The following is a 17,428-nucleotide window of genomic DNA, read 5'->3' as shown; positions in this document are numbered from 1 at the left end:
GGCAACATCACTCCTCTGATTCAGGAGTTCGTCAGTTTGCAGCGGAATTTGCAGCAGAGTGTTGTCTCCCTACAAAGTGACACAGAAGACCAAGTCAGATAGAATTTTGAAAGCTCGTGTGTCTACTCAGCCAACTTTGCTTGCCATTTAAAAATTCTTGGGTCCAAATGAGTTATTCAAGCAGGTCTTCTAGGATGCATGGGCAGCCAAGAAAGTTCAGAGTTTTGCCCTAGCTCCTACACCAAAACCGACTTTGATGCAATGATCGCATGCGACGTCGTGGATGGGAAAACCAATGGTTTTTGTCAGCTGTGCATGCACAACTTGGAATGCTCTAGTCACATCTTCTGGCAATGCAACTTGGCGGTGGAGGTTTGGGACAAGGTGGCCCTTTGGCACGGCTGCTCCTCACTCGGGCTCTTAGTACATCTGAGTAACGCTGTCAGGCACACGACGCAACCAACAAGCGGTGCTACCACCAAATCTTTCTATACTAGTTAAACTATAAGCAATTCTATTTTGATGACGCTCAATTTTCAACAGAATAAACCCACGCGAGTCTACAGGTTTCTTAATCTCCAACATGAGATGACTGTATGCAAAACGGTTGAATGAGTCATTAGTCACATCAAAGTGCAGTTAAAGATCTCATTTACCCCGCTCCATCATTCATAATATAAACAATCAACTAATAAAGCATGCTTCACCGTCTTAATCGCCTACTTAAGGCATCATGTTCCTTCATCTATAATTACTAGTACTCCCTCCATTTTTGTATACAAGGCCACGAACTCGGATTACAGGTACCAATGTAAAATTTAATGTCTGCTTTACAAGTCAACTTTTTTTCTTGTTTACTGAGACCATTAATACTCCACATGCATGCAAAGAAACTGAGTGGAGGAAGTAGTTGACTCTCATTATGACTACATGCATGCAAGTATTAAACAAGTTGTTAATACGAGAAAATGTCATTAACTTTGCCTCGATTACTGTTGGTGGCCTTATATAGATGCAAAATGTATATTTCATAGTGGCCTTGTATATAAAAATGGAGGGAGTAATTGTTTACTATACTATCAGCAGACAAAGTTTTCTTTTCTAGATGTCGCATTTGCATTAGCGACATCCTCTTCTTTAATGGTTAAAATTTGCAAGCTCTTTTCTCTGTCAAATCAAAGCAAAAAAGTTGATAGTCGTAACAATTAAGAGAAATGTCCCACTAATACAAATACTACTGTGTATGTCGACAAGGAATCGTGCATGCAACAAGCAAGGAACAATTGTTGACATGAAAAGGTAAAAGTAGATAGCGAGGCATGGTCATCGTCATTGCCATTCTCTTTGTGGTGGACGGCGGAGATTTAATCTGACCGTGAGGTGGCCGTTGGCGCAAATTTACGGGTTGCCGTTGAAAATGTTCAAAGGTTCTTAAAATTGCATCCCTAATCCTGTCACATCAAACTGTAGTCAAATATCTTATTTACTCTCTCCATTTTTATATACAAGGTCAGTATGGAATATACATTTTGCATCTATATAAGGCCACCAACAATAATCGAGGCAAAGTTAATGATATTTTCTCGTACTAACAACCTGTTTAATACTTGCATGCATGTAGTCATAATGAGAGTCAACTATTTTCTCCACTCAGTTTCTTTGCATGCATGTGGAGTATTAATGATTCCAGTAAACAAGAAGAAAAGTTGACTTGTAAAGCAAACATTAAATTTTACATTGATACCTGTAATCCGAGTTCGTGGCCTTGTATACAAAAATGGAGAGAATACCTAGCTTCATCATTCATAGTATAAACAGTCAACTAAAATGCACGCTTCACTGTCTTAATCGCCTACTTTAGCATCATGTTCCTACATCATTGCTAGTAATTGTTTACTATACTATCACAACAGACACACATTTCTTTTCAAGCTGTCGCATTTGCATTAGCGAACATGCCACGACACCGTTGGAAATTTGGAGGCTCTTTTTCTCTGTCAAATCAAAGCAAAAAAAATCGGTAACTTAAAATTTTAGGAGAAAGTTCCCAGGAATACAAATACTACTGTATATCTCAGCAGGGAATCGTGCACGCAGCAAGCAAGGAACAATTGGTGACAGGAAAAGGTAAGACTGTAAAAGTAGAACGCTTGGCATCGGTATCGGGATTACCATCGTCTTTGTGGTTGACGGCGGAGATTCGATCTGACCATCAGGTGGCCGTTGGCGCAAATCTTAGCGCACGCAGAAGGTATATATATGTATGTGGCACGGTCAGGCTGTCTCTGCTTTGCTGTGACAGTACCTGTTGTGAGTTGCGACCATGTCAAGGGACAGCCTTCTAATCGGCGCCTCCATGGCTCTGCTCCTCGTGCTTTCCCTCGTCGCCTTTTTCTGCTTCAACCGACGGCGAGCGGCGCAGAGCTCGTCGCGGCAGGGCGTGGCCGACATCGAGGCCGGGGACGGCAGGTGCGCCGCTGCCGCCGCCGGACTCGACGAGGCCGTCCTGGCCGCGTGCCCGACGACGGTTTACTCCTCGTCAATCCAGCATCAGCATCAGGCGGCGGCTACCGGTGCACGGCAGGAGCGCACTGCGAAGGAGGAGGCGCGCGGGTGCGCGGTGTGCCTGGCGGAGTACGCCGACGGCGACGAGCTGCGGGTGCTGCCCGGCTGCGCGCACGCGTTCCACCGGCGGTGCGTCGACCAGTGGCTCCGGCGGCGGCCCAGCTGCCCGCTCTGCCGCACGTCGCCCCAGAGCACCACCACTGCATGCTAACCGTCACAGCATCAGCAGGCCGACCGAGGTAGCCTGTCGGGAGTCGCTCGGGACCGTTCCGGCCGTATAGTGGCAAGATATGTCGTACTCAATGCCTAGCTAGTAGCTAGGTAGCCTAGCTAGGTAGGTCGTCGTGGCCAAAGACACAGCTGCTAAATTGGGAAGCTAGCTCGGACATTCCATTCCTGGAGTGGATTGCTAACCGCAGAAGCTTTCTGAGTTTGGTACGTACTCTATCTAACCGCCTGGCAAAAGGTTAACTGAGGGCATGCACGATTATATTATTTTAGTAGTGACAAATAGAATAAATGCCCATTTCAACAAAAAAAAAGAATAAATGCTGAGATGAAGGATAGAGTAATCGTCAGAAAAAAATGTCTTCTATTAATTAAGAGACAATCTTTTAGTAACAATTATCTCACAACATATTTAGAGATATCTAGTTATTAAAGATAAAAACTTAGAAATAGCCAATAGGAAAAAATAGTGTCTTCTCTAAAATACGTTTTTTTACGGTCTTGAGATAAGACTGCATTATCAATCACTATACAACCCTACGCAGGTTATAGAAATGGTCCTGCTGGGGTTCGTCCGAATCTGGCCCACTGGGACAGACAGTCCTATTTGGCGGTATTAAAGCTTATTCTTTTTCATGTTTGCATTTTTATTTTCTTTCATTTTTTTTCTATTTTTCTTTTTTCCTTTCTTTTTTCTTCTTTCTTTTTCATTTTCATACATCTTTCAAATTTCTGAATCTTATGTAAATAGTGAAGCTGTTTGCAATCAAGAACATTTTCTCAAATTCACAAATATTTTATTCAAATTATGATAATTTTAAAATTCAGGGATTTTTAAAAAAATCATAAATTATTTCCGAATTTGCGGATTTTGTTGGAAAATCATGATCTTTTTGGAATCATGATTTTTATTTGAATTGACAAACATTTCACAAAAGTTCTAAGAATATTTTTCAAATTTGTTTTTTTTCAAATTTACAAACATTTTTTAGTACGAGAACATCCTTTTTAAAATAATGAAAATTCTCTGATTTCCAATTTTTTTTTAAATCATGAACATTTTTTGAATCTACAATCATTTCATGAACCCAAACATTTTTCTAATTCAGAAACATTTTATGATTTCTTGATTTTTTTAAAAAAACTATCACAATTTTTGTGAGCCAAATTATTTTAGTGAAGAAAAATAGAAAATAAAAGACGTTAAAGCCAAAAAAAACTAAATGAAAAAACAGGGGACGTCCCGCCACGTGCATGGGTACCGCTGGGTCACTTTTGCAGGCCAATTAACAACATACTCCCCCCACCGCCCGCTCCCCCTCTCTCACAAAAGAGGCTATTGTGATTTATTGCCAATCATAAGCCAAGATAAGAGGACAAACATAAGGATAATTGGTTGGTTTAACTGGTATTGGTACTGATGAAACAATATGCACACCCTTTATTTAGGATTGGAGTGAGTATTTCTAGGGCATTTAATTGGACATAGTCATGTACTAAGAGCATCTCTAGCTGTTTCCCTGGAAAAAAACATTTAACCCCTAGATGGACTCTATTTAAAGGAGTTAAACCATGCCTAGTGCTTCCACCAATGTTTAATTTCTCATAATAACTTAAAGAGTTAACACTCAAACATCCCCATGACATAGCAGACTTGAGCAGCCATCAAAATTCTTCCTCCTTCCTTTCTCTCCCCCGCCACGTCTCATCCTCTTCTCGTGTTGTTGATGCATGCCGCCACCGCCCCCGCTCGCCGATGAAATGGATGCTCTAACCTCTCCCCACCTCTAGACACACCTCCAATCGTCGGTACCTCGCCGACGACAATGCTACAACCATCGACGACCCCACAAGATAAGCAACTACGGATGAAGGTTGTGCGGTCTATCACACTATCCGTGAAGACAGGTGGCAAGACCATGACCATCCCCGACCACTCCTTCGTGGCTGCCCGCCCTAGTTCTGTTGGCCGATGACAAGGCTTTGGTCGCTCCTACACTTTCTCCGACACTCCCTACGGCCATCGCCGCTGGTGGAGATGATCATGCTCATCACGTGCCCAACACAATGCCGAATATGTAAAAATTCCTTCCTTTTCCCCTCTTTTTCTGGATGAATTTTGGTGATGCTCAATTTGTTCATATCTGAGGAGTTATAGGAATGGAGAATGGCTAGAGATGCTGTAAACAAATCTTAGGAAAAAGATGTGTACTAAACGAACTTTAAAAACAAGATGTGTACTAGCCAATGTTTAATTAGTCAAACATATGTTGTTATTTTTTTGCGTCCAATCAAACATATGGTTGAGTGGGTTTCGTGTTTACCACTTAAGAATGAGCATGACAATTGGTTGAAAAAGTATTGTGACCGAGGATGCTTATTTTGAGTGGGTTAATGGGGGTGTGAACATACCATATTTTAATGAATCGTGTGCATAAATGAATTCAGGTCGTAGTAAAACCAGCAGTGCTATACACACGATAGAATGCACACGACTCATAGACGATAGTTAAATCCAGCCGGACATGGACTGATTGACAATGGCACCAATGGCTGGATTATTCCGTCATGCATAGATCGTGCAGCACTGTCATCTGGGTAGCAGTTTCGTAGTAAAACACACGTCACATATTTTGAACTAAAATTACGACAAATATTTTAAAACGGAGGAATTATGTGCTAATATGAATTGATGGACAAACTAGAGCATGTGTTTTTTCTAGCCGTCCGGTCCGGGTGCGGCGCAGAACATGTGCTCGTCCACGAGGTGACGAGCCTGAATTGGTCTGGCTCGGCCTTGTAACTTATGTCCCTTCACCGAAAGATGGGATAAAAATCGCAAATTGCACGGCGCGGCATGCACGACACAGCACAGCAACTCAAAAGAACAACACGTGGCCAATGCAGAATTAGCCACCCATTAATCCAGCTCCTTCCCGCGTTGGACTTGGACGGCCGCCGACCAGAATCCTCTCCGCCCGAAAACAATCTGTAAAGTCGTCAACGTGCACTTCTGTCAGATTATGTTAGGGACAGAGAGGTCTCGCCCGTAAGGTATCGGTGCAAATGTGCAGGCTCTTTCTTTTTCTGCGGATAAATAAATTAATCAAAGCCAAAAGGTCGACATCGTCGTAAAATATTCAGAAAAAGGTCACGTATGAATGAATACTGTACTACTACGTCTCAGCAGGAATGGTTCACGCAGGACGCAAAGAATTTGTTGACCCAGAAACGGCAAGCGTAAGGCGTGTCGGTAGATGTAGATTGGTCATTGGTGCGTTAAGTATCGTCTGGGGACTGATTCGTTGACAGTGTTGCGTTGCCTGCCGCTCGACGCGCGGGCAAAAGCAGACTATATATATGTTGTGGCACCGTCAGGTTGTCGCTAACGGTGTGATCGCCATGTCTAGAGACACCGTGCTGATCTGCGCCTCCGTGGCCGCGCTCGTCCTGCTCTCCGTCCTCACCTTCCTCTGCTCCAGCCGGCGGCGCCAGGGACACGGCTCCTCCTCATCGTCGTCGCACCCGGGCGACGACATCGAGCTCGGCTGCCGGTGCGCCACAGCGGGTATCGACGAGGCCGAGCTGGCCGCGTATCCGACGTCGGTGTACTCCTCGCCGAGACGCGTCGACGATGTCCAGCCTGATGCTGCGCCTTCCACCGACGGCAGCGATCGGGCGCAGGACGACACGACGTGCGCGGTGTGCCTGGCGGAGTACGCGGACGGCGACGAGCTCCGACGGCTGCCGGGGTGCCGGCACGCGTTCCACCGGCGGTGCGTCGACGAGTGGCTGCGCCGGCGGCCCAGCTGCCCGCTCTGCCGCACGTCGCCGCAGTCGGCCACCGTGAAAAATTCCTGAACCTTCGTCACAGCATCCGCGTGCAGCCAAGAGATGGAGAGAGCTAGCTAGAATAGATAGGTCGCCTGTGGTGTCGGGGCCACTTCGTCCGGCGGCAACAGATGATGTTTGCTGTTGATCGCATGGAGCCGCAGCCGCCGTGCAGACAAAGCTAGAGATAAAGCTTGCACATTCATGCTCTTTCGTCAGATGGCAGCGACTTTGGCTACGTCTACTGTATATTTTAGATAAATAAAAGGGGGTAGAAACCCCCCGGTCCTATTTTTATAAATGAAACCAGGAACAGTGTCGAAAGAACAAATGTTTCCCCCCAGAGGCCAAATAATAAAAGACGTCTACTGTATATATACGGACCAGGGCCGTACCTAGAAAATCAGAGGCCCGGAGCGAATCAAAATTTAGGCCCTGACATTTGAAAGGGCGGATTAAAATATATAGTGTGTTCTCATTGCAGAATATAATGTTCATATAGAATTACACCACCAGATGCACAGGTTCAAGAAAGAATTACACCACTGGATGTACTAGTCTATTTATAAACTAATAAAAGAATAGGGTGCCGAGAACTGCCACAGCCTTACCAGGACTCTGTAGGTTTTGATCATAGGAGACTGCAAATGAAGCTCGGATGGTTCATTGTAGGTCAGCCACAAAGCAGTGCAAGGGGCAACTCCAATCGCTATAGGGCCTCAAAAATGATGTACAAGAGCATATGAGAATTGAGAGGAAAACTCCCCAATATATAGAAGATTGGAGTACATGACCACGCCAGTTTGCTGCCACTAATGCCTTTCTTTTGGAAATCGTGAAGCATTAGTCCCGAGGAGAATTGGAAAAGAATCAATATGAGGAGGAAACGATGGGTCCATGAGTTAATTTGGGGCCTGTGAAATTGATTTTTTGGAATAGCTGCAACGCATTTGGAGAGAGAGAGGTGATGGATTGGAGGGAGAAGCAGCTGCCTTGGGGTCCGACATTTCCATCATTTTTTACTCCAATTAATGCTTTGTTTAACACCTTAATTACCTGCAGCTGGGGGCCCTCCAATTTTTGGGGCCCTGTTCAACCGCTCCGGTTGCACCTGCTGACATACGGCCCTGATACGGACTCTCTTTCACTCTGTACCGGCGCATTTCCTATTCCACGTCTCCAACGCCAGTTACTTATTTTTTGAATAATAAAAACGCCAGTTACTTTAAAAATATCTCCATACGGGCGCACCCCCCCTCCATGCTGGGCCGGCCCATCTTATACTCTTTTTCTTCATTCTGTAAAACCTTCAAACATGAGCCTAGTAAGTGTGTGTACAACCAAGATAACCAACTAGGAAACTTTCCTGTTGTACCTAGTTACCTTCTTTATTCTTCTTCAAATAAGAAACGTAAACCTTTTTTTTTGGTTGGTTTTCTTCTGTTTTTCTTTATTTTTTCCATTTTCATTTCCTTTTTAAATTTTATTTCCTTTTTTCAAAATTGAAGAACTTAAAAAATAGATGAACTTACTTTGAATTCGGTGATTTTTTTAAAAAATCGATGAAAATTTTTGAAAACCATAATTTTTTCCTAATTCGTGAGCTTTTTTCAAAATTGATTAATTTCTTTTCAAATTAATGAATTTTTTAAAATTTTGAACTTATTTTCAAACCTATGAACTATGTCAACTCCATGATTTTTTTCGTCCAAATTTCCTTTTTTCTGAATTTTTCTAATTAATTATTTTACAAAAATTCAAATGGTCAACGGTTTACGGGCAAGCATCGACCGAACGATGTGATTGAAAGGGAGACGTGCGATCCGAGCGACACGTCAGGTCACTTTTGTTCATGAAGGAAACGTGGCGCTAAAGGCGCCATATAGGAGCCCCCCCCCCCCCAACGTGAGCCTCGTCGACAGCTGCTCACGGTGATGGGAATTTTTGTTTTTCTGTCTTGCATGTTCTGCATTGTAAAAAACTGCAGTTGTTATGTCCTTATCTATATAAATTCATTATTTTGTCAAAAAATAGAGGTGGAAATTCTCGTATTTCATATGCACATGTGGCTCAGATAAGTATAGTTATTTATATTGCGACAACTATAGATAGTTCCTTGTTCCCCATTAACAAAACATCCCTTTTTTCTCAATGATCCAATGGTGGAAATCGTTCTCCTTGATTTTCTTGGCAACTAATCCACAACATATACCATGTTGTAATAGATATTGCCTCCTACAACCCAACATGGGTAATCCACCACATTTGTTTCTCCGACAATTGGACTAGTTCCTCCAGAGTGGCTGACCCCTATCTATCCACCAAAGTAGCAGACCCTATGGTTGCAATTAGGTTGAGCTTCTATGAGATATAAATTGTTGCTAGGCATTGAAATCGAAGGATCACAAATAGAGGCATCCACTAAACGCGCATATGTTCTGGCTTCCAAGGGTAGTTTCTAGAAGGACAATACCATAAGTGCATGCCAACATATTTAAATTTTTTGCTTGGGATCTTTAATTGACACACACTAATTTCCAAATCAAGATCGAAGAGAACTGCACGTCGTACCTCAAAACTAGTGACGCCACTCGAGGTGGTAAGCTACAGGCAAACAACAGTTCTTCATACAACTACACGAAATTAAGTCACCGAAACCTTTGTCATTTAGAGGATTTGCAGTATGCGTTGAGCATTTAACTATATGCAAAGTCTCATCCAATATTTATCCCAATTACTAGTACCTAGATAAATAAGATCAATCACACATAGGTGTTGGAAATATGCCCTAGAGGCAATAATAAAAGCATTATTATTATATTTCCTTGTTCATGATAATTGTCTTTATTCATGCTATAATTGTGTTATCCGGAAATCGTAATACATGTGTGAATAACAGACACCAACATGTCCCTAGTAAGCCTCTAGTTGACTAGCTCGTTGATCGACAGATAGTCATGGTTTCCTGACTATGGACATTGGATGTCATTGATAACGAGATCACATCATTAGGAGAATGATGTGATGGACAAGACCCAATCCTAAAACATGGCACAAGATCGTATAGTTCGTTTGCTAGAGTTTTTCCAATGTCAAGTATCTTTTCCTTAGACCATGAGATCGTGTAACTCCCGGATACCGTAGGAGTGCTTTGGGTATACCAAACGTCACAACGTAACTGGGTGACTATAAAGGTAGACTACGGGTATCTCCGAAAGTGTCTGTTGGGTTGACACGGATCAAGACTGGGATTTGTCACTCCGTATGACGGAGAGGTATCACCGGGCCCACTCGGTAATGCATCATTATAATGAGCTCAAAGTGACCAAGTGTCTGGTCACGGGATCATGCATTACGGTACGAGTAAAGTGAGTTTCCGGTAACGAGATTGAACGAGGTATTGGGATACCGACGATCGAATCTCGGGCAAGTAACATATCGATTGACAAAGGGAATTGCATACGGGGTTGATTGAATCCTCGACATCGTGGTTCATCCGATGAGATCATCGTGGAGCATGTGGGAGCCAACATGGGTATCCAGATCCCGCTGTTGGTTATTGACCGGAGAGTCGTCTCGGTCATGTCTGCTTGTCTCCCGAACCCGTAGGGTCTACACACTTAAGGTTCGGTGACGCTAGGGTTGTGAAGATATGTATATGCAGTAACCCGAATGTTGTTCGGAGTCCCGGATGAGATCCCGGACGTCACGAGGAGTTCCGGAATGGTCCGGAGGTAAAGAATTATATATAGGAAGTGCTGTTTCGGCCATCGGGACAAGTTTCGGGGTTATCGGTATTGTACCGGGACCACCGAAGGGGTCCCGGGGGCCCACCGGGTGGGGCCACCTGTCCCGGGGGGCCACATGGGCTGTAGGGGGTGCGCCTTGGCCTAGATGGGCCAAGGGCACCAGCCCCAAAAGCCCATGCGCCTAGGGTTCCACTTAAAGGAAGAGTCCCAATAGTGGAAGGCACCTCTAGGTGCCTTGGGGGGGAGGGAAACCTCCCCTTGGCCGCCGCACCTAGGAGATTGGATCTCCTAAGCTGGCGCACCACCCCCCCTTGGCCCTCCTATATATAGTGGGGGAGGGGAGGGACTTCATACACCAGCCCCTGGCGCCTCCCTCTCTCCCCGTTACGTCTCTCTCTCGTAGTATAGGCGAAGCCCTGCTACTGTGACGCCCTGCATCCACCACCACGCCGTCGTGCTGCTGGATCTTCATCAACCTCTCCTTCCCCCTTGCTGGATCAAGAAGGAGGAGACGTCTCCCGTCCCGTACGTGTGTTGAACGCGGAGGTGCCGTCCGTTCGGCGCTTGGTCATCGGTGATTTGGATCACGTCGTGTCCGACTACATCATCACCGTTCTTTGAACGCTTCCGCACGCGATCTACAAAGGTATGTAGATGCATCCGATGACTCATTGCTAGATGAACTCCTAGATGGATCTTGGTGAAACGAGTAGGAAAATTTTTGTTTTCTGTAACGTTCCCCAACAATAGGAACTGCTCCTCACCGTGGAGAGATAACATTGTGATTTGGGCTCTATGGGATCCAAAGGTCCTTCGGGAGTTTGATATCCGCTCCATTTCTTACACATCGAGTAGTTCCTCTTTTAAACGTGTGAGTCCTGCCAAAATGATTTGCTACCTGAAGCCCTTGGGCTAGCTTTCAGTATGTCCCCTTCTAGGCAATATTTAACTTTCAAGACCTCATCACACCATGGCTAAATTAAAAGGGTGAAAATACATTGAATCCATCCCTCTAATTATATTTAGGCATCACAACTTCCACCGGCTGAACCAATGATATTTCTACCACCAAAATTGTGATTTAACATAAGTCACATCCTTGCGTACCCCTTTCAGAAGTTTGAAGATCGACATGGCACACACAGGGATGCTTTGACAACAACTTTCAACATGATCTCCTTCCCCGGTAGTGATAGTTGTTTTTACATCCATCCAAATAATACTTAACAAATCGTCTCCTCCAATTTTCCCCGGAAGGTCCAGTAGCCCCAAATACTAATAGATCTTGAATATCAACAAGGAACTCAATATAAATATTCTTATTCTATATGAATACTATAGATTTTATCTCCACTCTTATAAAAAATAGAGTTGGTGATGATGGTGTGCCTGCCATCCTGCAATATAGGCCGTTCGATTTATATCTGACGGATAGGAATGAAACTATGACAATTTTGCAAAAAGATACCCACACCCTCTCCACATTTCCAAATAAGGCCTTCCCTCGTTCATCCTTTTCTCCCACAAAATAAACTACTCATACAAAATGCATCTTGATGTTCCATGCAACGCACGTGCATCTTGCTAGTTAATACATAGATTGAAAGGTTATACATATAAGGAATGTAAGACAGATTGAATAAAGGAAAAAAAGGAAGGGGTGATTCGAATGCTAAACAAAGAGGGGCAGCGATCTATTCTTTGTTTTTTTTTTCAAATTGGCTAAGTTACCCATTGCATATTGGCACCCCTTTTTTCTCTGTAGAAGCACGCCTTCTCCTCCCACACGCACTAATGGGCTGGCCCATGTGCGGGTGGTTGCACCCCTTGTTTTCTATTTCGCTTTTTTTTACTTTTTCAATTATGTTTTTCATTTTTCCTTCTTTAAGTTAATTCAGGATTCTTAAAAGAACCAATTTTCAAGAAGTTGCGAGCTTTAAAAGTATATTGAGAAATCATAAAATGTTTGTGAATTCAAAAAATATTTGAAAATAATAGAATGTTCATGATGTCAAAAAATTGTTCGCATGTTATAAAAATATTCACAATCACAAATAGATGTTCATGAAATAAAATTATTCATGATTTAAAAACAATAATCTAGTATTCAAAACATATTCTGGAAATAGAAAAAAAATGTACATGAAATTTTAGAAAATTTCCCAAAAGTTAAAACAGATCCGTAAATAATGAACAAAACGAATAGTCGCTTGCGTAGAAGTTTTATTAGGAGATCTGTAGAGGTCGTTTTATGATTTTATTTAGTCCCTCGCGTCGGGTTAAAAAATGGTTTCCGTGTTTCGTACAACGTTGAGCCCCCAAAAATATGACACAACTTCCTATGGGTTAGTTTTTGTAAACTATACAAAAATGATAAATGTCTACTTTTCCTTCATACACAACTATCTTTATTTTGGTACCACGGTACTGGTTATGATAAACACACTACGCTAGATCAAGATGAGACACATCATTCATCAGTCTAGGTCAGGTAGGGTCCATCAATGCAGTTTGCTTAGCCAATTTTCTTTTCGTTGTAGCGCCTTAGGAAATCAAATCGTGACAGACCATCACATTTTTAGTTTTTGAAAGTCCTTATCTCATCATGACATCACTTAGACATAGTTTGTGAAATGATATTTTAAAAGTCCTTATCTCATCCTGGCATTTGATTCAAACTTTTTTTATATCTACCACACCTGGATAATCACCCGTTGCAACGCACGGGCATATTTGCTAGTAATATTTAACAAATCGTCTCCTCCAATTTGCCCCAGAAGGGTCAATAACCCCAAATACTAATAGATCTTGAATATCAACAAGGAACTCAATGTAAATATTCACCCTAATAGCAACATGTGTACTCAGACTCAGGGGAAAAAAATTAGATTTTGCTAACATTACCAGATTTCTAGAATTTGTGCAATATGTATCTAACACTTGCTATTTTGAAGTTCCATTAGTCAAATTTGCATTCATAAGGATCACAGAATCGTCAAAAAGTAATGGATGTCAAACTCGGTTGCATTTATGTACACCCTCTTCTTCCAAGCCGTTTTGCACACAAGGTCGTCAGCTTGGTCTTTCCCTAGACCAGGGTGACCCCCCCAATATTCTTCATGTGATTGTTCAATGTCCCCGGGGTGGTTAATCTCCAGCTGTCCTATATATGTGTCGATCTACTATTACATTGATTAACCTAAAATTTATTCCTCTACGGATTTTTGCAAGTACTTTAGTGGCCGGATTTCTCGTTGTTGTAATATCCCCTTTTGTTTAGGGTACAATCTGTATCTTTGGGTATATTTATCCTATATATGGTTGGATTCAATGTTTTATTAATATATACCAATTTTTTTAAAAAAATTAAAGATATCATTAGCCTATCACCGTCAATGTTTACAATTTAACGAGTGTATGTCTACTAATGTCGTTAAGCTTCTTCATCGTCAACACATTTATTCCTTGGTGCAATCTTTTCTACAGTACATGAACTCTTCAGTTTGGTGATTATATCGAGACCGATACGTAGCAGAGCCAAATTAACCACACGTTCATACTTTGGGTTGGTGGGACTATTAGCATTTATATATATAAAAGGCAGAAACCGTTCCATATAAAACTGAAGGAGAAACCGTCCTCTATGTGTGTATGAGAGAGAGAGAGAGATCTGCCAATGCTACCCACTACTAGGTCGGTCTTCCCTACCCCCGGTGACTTGTAAGGTCACACCGAATCCGGAGCCATTGACCGTGACCGCCACACCATGCTCATCTTCGTCCTTGTCGTTCTCCTCCAAGACTAGCTTGGCCCCGCCATGTCCTTCTTTTGGTTGTTGAGCAGGTGGTGGGCAATTCCACTACTAGTGGATCTCGTCGCCCCCTTGGATGCCACGGGCGAGGTGTTGCTGCATCATCCATTGCGTGAGGTCCTTTTCCTACTCCCTGAGCTTCTCCCTCAGATGGACGGCCTCCTCTGAAAGCTATTGATGAAGCGTCTCAACTCCCTTCAGGGAGCCCGCATGTATATATATTAGATTGCGAGATAACCCTCTCGAGGGGATATACATGTTCGGTTTGGAGAGATTACAGAGAGAGGGGAATAGAGATAGATACTTAAACAGAAAAGATCTACCCTAATGTGTGGCGCCCAAGGAACTAGTCTGGCCCACAATATTACATGGTTAACACCCTCCCTTAATCTAAACTTTGCAAGTTGAGATTACGTCTAAACTCCTCAAAAGGTTTTGTAGCCAAAGCTTTTGTGAATCCATATGCAACTTGATCTCTTGAATGAACAAAACAAATGTCCAGTTCTTTGTTTGCAACTCTTTCTCTGACAAAGTGATAGTCTATCTCAATGTGTTTGGTTCTGGCATGAAAGACAGGATTTGCAGCTAGATATGTGGCACCAAGATTATCACACCAAAGACAAGGAGTTTGTGTATGATGAAAACCAAGCTCCTTGAGAATAGCTTTAACCCAAATGATCTCAGCTGTAGCATTTGCCAATGCTTTATATTCTGCCTCAGTACTCGACCTAGAAACTGTAGCCTGTTTCTTTGCACACCAGGAAACTAAATTAGGACCAAAGAAAACTGCAAAACCTCCAGTTGATCGTCTGTCATCCAGACAACCTGCCCAGTCAGAATCAGAAAAAAGCACTCACAAGAGTAGATGAAGATTTACTGAAGGTCAATCCAACACTCAGAGTATGTTTCACATATCTTAATATGCGTTTTGCAGCAGTCCAGTGCGCAGTGGTAGGTGCATGAAGAAACTGACAGACTTTATTTACTGAAAAAGAGATGTCAGGTCTGGTAAGAGTCAAATACTGAAGTGCTCCTACCAAACTTCTGTACTTGGTGCCATCCTACTGACTCAGAAGTTCTCCTTCACTAAGAGAGAGTTTTTCTGAACTGGACAAAGGTGTTGGTGAGGGTTTACAATTCTGCAACCCAACTCCCTGCAAAAGATCATTTGCATATTTTTCCTGAGACAGATGAAGACCACCTTCTCTGTTTTTCTTAACCTCAATACCAAGGAAGAAATGCAAGTCCCCCAGGTCCTTGAGAGCAAATTCTGAGTTCAAATCTGACAAAAGAGCAGTCGCTCCTTCATTTGAGGAACTTGTAACAATTATGTCATCAACATAAATGAGCACAAAGATGGATATATGTGACTTGCGATATATAAACAATGAGGTGTCAGACTTTGAAGGAACAAAACCAAGTTGCTGCAGCTTTGTACTTAGACGAGAGTACCATGCTCGGGGGGCTTGTTTCAGCCCATAAAGTGACTTATCAAGTCTGCACACATGATACGGTTTGTTCTTATCTTCAAACCCAGGAGGTTGCTTCATATATACTTCCTCTTCCAGAACACCATGAAGAAACGCGTTCTGCACATCTAGCTGTCTGAGGCTCCATCCTTTAGACACAGCAATAGACAACACAAGACGAATAGTAGCAGCTTTAACAACTGGACTGAAAGTATCCTCATAGTCTATGCCATACCTTTGCTTGAAGCCCTTGGCAACAAGTCTAGCCTTATACCGATCAATAGAGCCATCCGACCTTCTTTTTATTCTAAAGACCCATTTGCAATCAATTACATTTTTACCTTGTCGTGAAGGAACCAAATGCCAGGTGCCATTTTTCTGAAGGGCCTGAAACTCATCAACCATAGCTGCCTTCCACTTGGGATCAGCAAGAGCCTCGTGATGTGTGCGGGGTTCACCTGTGGATGCAGCCAAGCCATATTTAACTTTGTAATTAACGGGTTGAATAACACCTGCGCGGAGACGTGTATGTGGCACCGTAGCAGTTGGCTGCACAGAGGATCCGCCGGCCACAGCAGGCAGAATGTCAGCAGCGCTTGGGGCTGATCCAGAGGGAGTAACAGTAGCAGCCTCATCTGCTGTGTCCCCCTGTCCCGCCGGATCGTCTGTGGCCGTTCGCACCACAGAGGAGGAGAAGGGAGCCGCAGAGGATTCCACCGGATCCAGCGTGAGGCGCGTGCTGTCGCCCGCAACCGATACAGGCGACCGAGTGGGGCCCCGCCTGGCGTAGACTCGGGGCTCAGGGGCGAACCGCGCTGGCCCCGCGGTAGGAGTGGCCCACGTGGCCACTGCCGGGTCGGAGGCTGCGCGACCGGTTGCAGACGCGGGGCGCGAGTGCGCCTGGTGGGACGAAGATCCCGGAGCCGATTCTGCCGACGCTGGCGGGTGCAGAGGCGCCGATCCCGAGGCAGATTGCCTCTGAATTTCCGTGACAGGTACAGAACAGTTGGGAGCGCCATTTTCAACTGTTTTTGTACCGTTTTGTGCACAGTTTTCAGCAACATGATCACCTGTAGCAGCAGACTCATATGCAGAATTAGAAGCGTTAGTCATAGTTTGTAACGCCCTCGATGCAGCTATATCTCCCACGTGTCGAAGCACGACTTAGAGGCATAACCGCATTGAAAGCAATGTCACAAGTGAGGTAATCTTCACACAACCCATGTAATACATAAGGGAAAGAGATACATAGTTGGCTTACAATCGCCACTTCACACAATTACATGAATAAAGCATTGCAACATCCAAATACAATCAGGGCCCGACTACGGAGCCAAAATAAAAGAATAACCCCAAATGCGACACGGTCCCCGATCGACCCCAACTGGGCTCCACTACTGATCAACTAGAACGAAACAACACAAAGGACAAGATCTTCATCGAGCTTCTCCTGAGCATTGGTTGCGTCATCTGCACGGACTCATCGGCACCTGCAAGCTGGTTTTGGAAGTATCTGTGAGTCACGGGGACTCAGCAATCTCACACCCTCGCGATCAAGACTATTTAAGCTTATGGGTAAGGTAAAAGGTATGAGTTGGAGCTGCAGCAAGTGACTAGCATTTATGGTGGCTAACATACGCAAATGAGAGCGAGAAGAGAAGGCAAAGCACGGTCGATAAAATATGATCAAGAAGTGATCCTAAAAACAACCTACGCCAAGCATAACTCCAACACCGTGTTCACTTCCCGGACTCTGCCGGAAAGAGACCATCACG

At 43.7% G+C, this 17,428-nt stretch overlaps 2 protein-coding genes across 2 annotated transcripts; both read left to right on the top strand.

The window, feature by feature from the left end:
• The first annotated feature begins 2,323 nt into the window (after positions 1-2,323).
• Positions 2,324-2,776, top strand: LOC147967739 (E3 ubiquitin-protein ligase Os03g0188200-like). Its single transcript, XM_087522524.1, has one exon. It carries the CDS (start codon positions 2,324-2,326, stop codon positions 2,774-2,776), a length of 453 nt encoding a protein of 150 aa, XP_087378650.1.
• Positions 2,777-6,073: 3,297 nt separating this feature from the next.
• LOC147967738 (E3 ubiquitin-protein ligase Os03g0188200-like) lies at positions 6,074-6,962 on the top strand. Its single transcript, XM_087522523.1, has one exon. It carries the CDS (start codon positions 6,154-6,156, stop codon positions 6,652-6,654), a length of 501 nt encoding a protein of 166 aa, XP_087378649.1. The 5' UTR covers positions 6,074-6,153; the 3' UTR covers positions 6,655-6,962.
• The last annotated feature ends 10,466 nt before the right edge of the window (positions 6,963-17,428 follow it).

This window comes from Triticum urartu, chromosome 5A (assembly GCF_056163025.1).
Source record: "Triticum urartu cultivar PI428250 chromosome 5A, HENAU_Tu73, whole genome shotgun sequence".
In the NCBI taxonomy this organism is placed as follows: Eukaryota; Viridiplantae; Streptophyta; class Magnoliopsida; order Poales; family Poaceae; genus Triticum; species Triticum urartu.
This window is presented reverse-complemented; position numbering and strand designations above follow the sequence as displayed.

What these genes read in the sequence shown, in the direction of transcription:
- LOC147967739 (XM_087522524.1), top strand. Translation starts at nt 2,324, where the DNA reads ATGTCAAGGGACAGCCTTCTAATCGGCGCCTCCATGGCTCTGCTCCTC.
- LOC147967738 (XM_087522523.1), top strand. Translation starts at nt 6,154, where the DNA reads ATGTTGTGGCACCGTCAGGTTGTCGCTAACGGTGTGATCGCCATGTCT.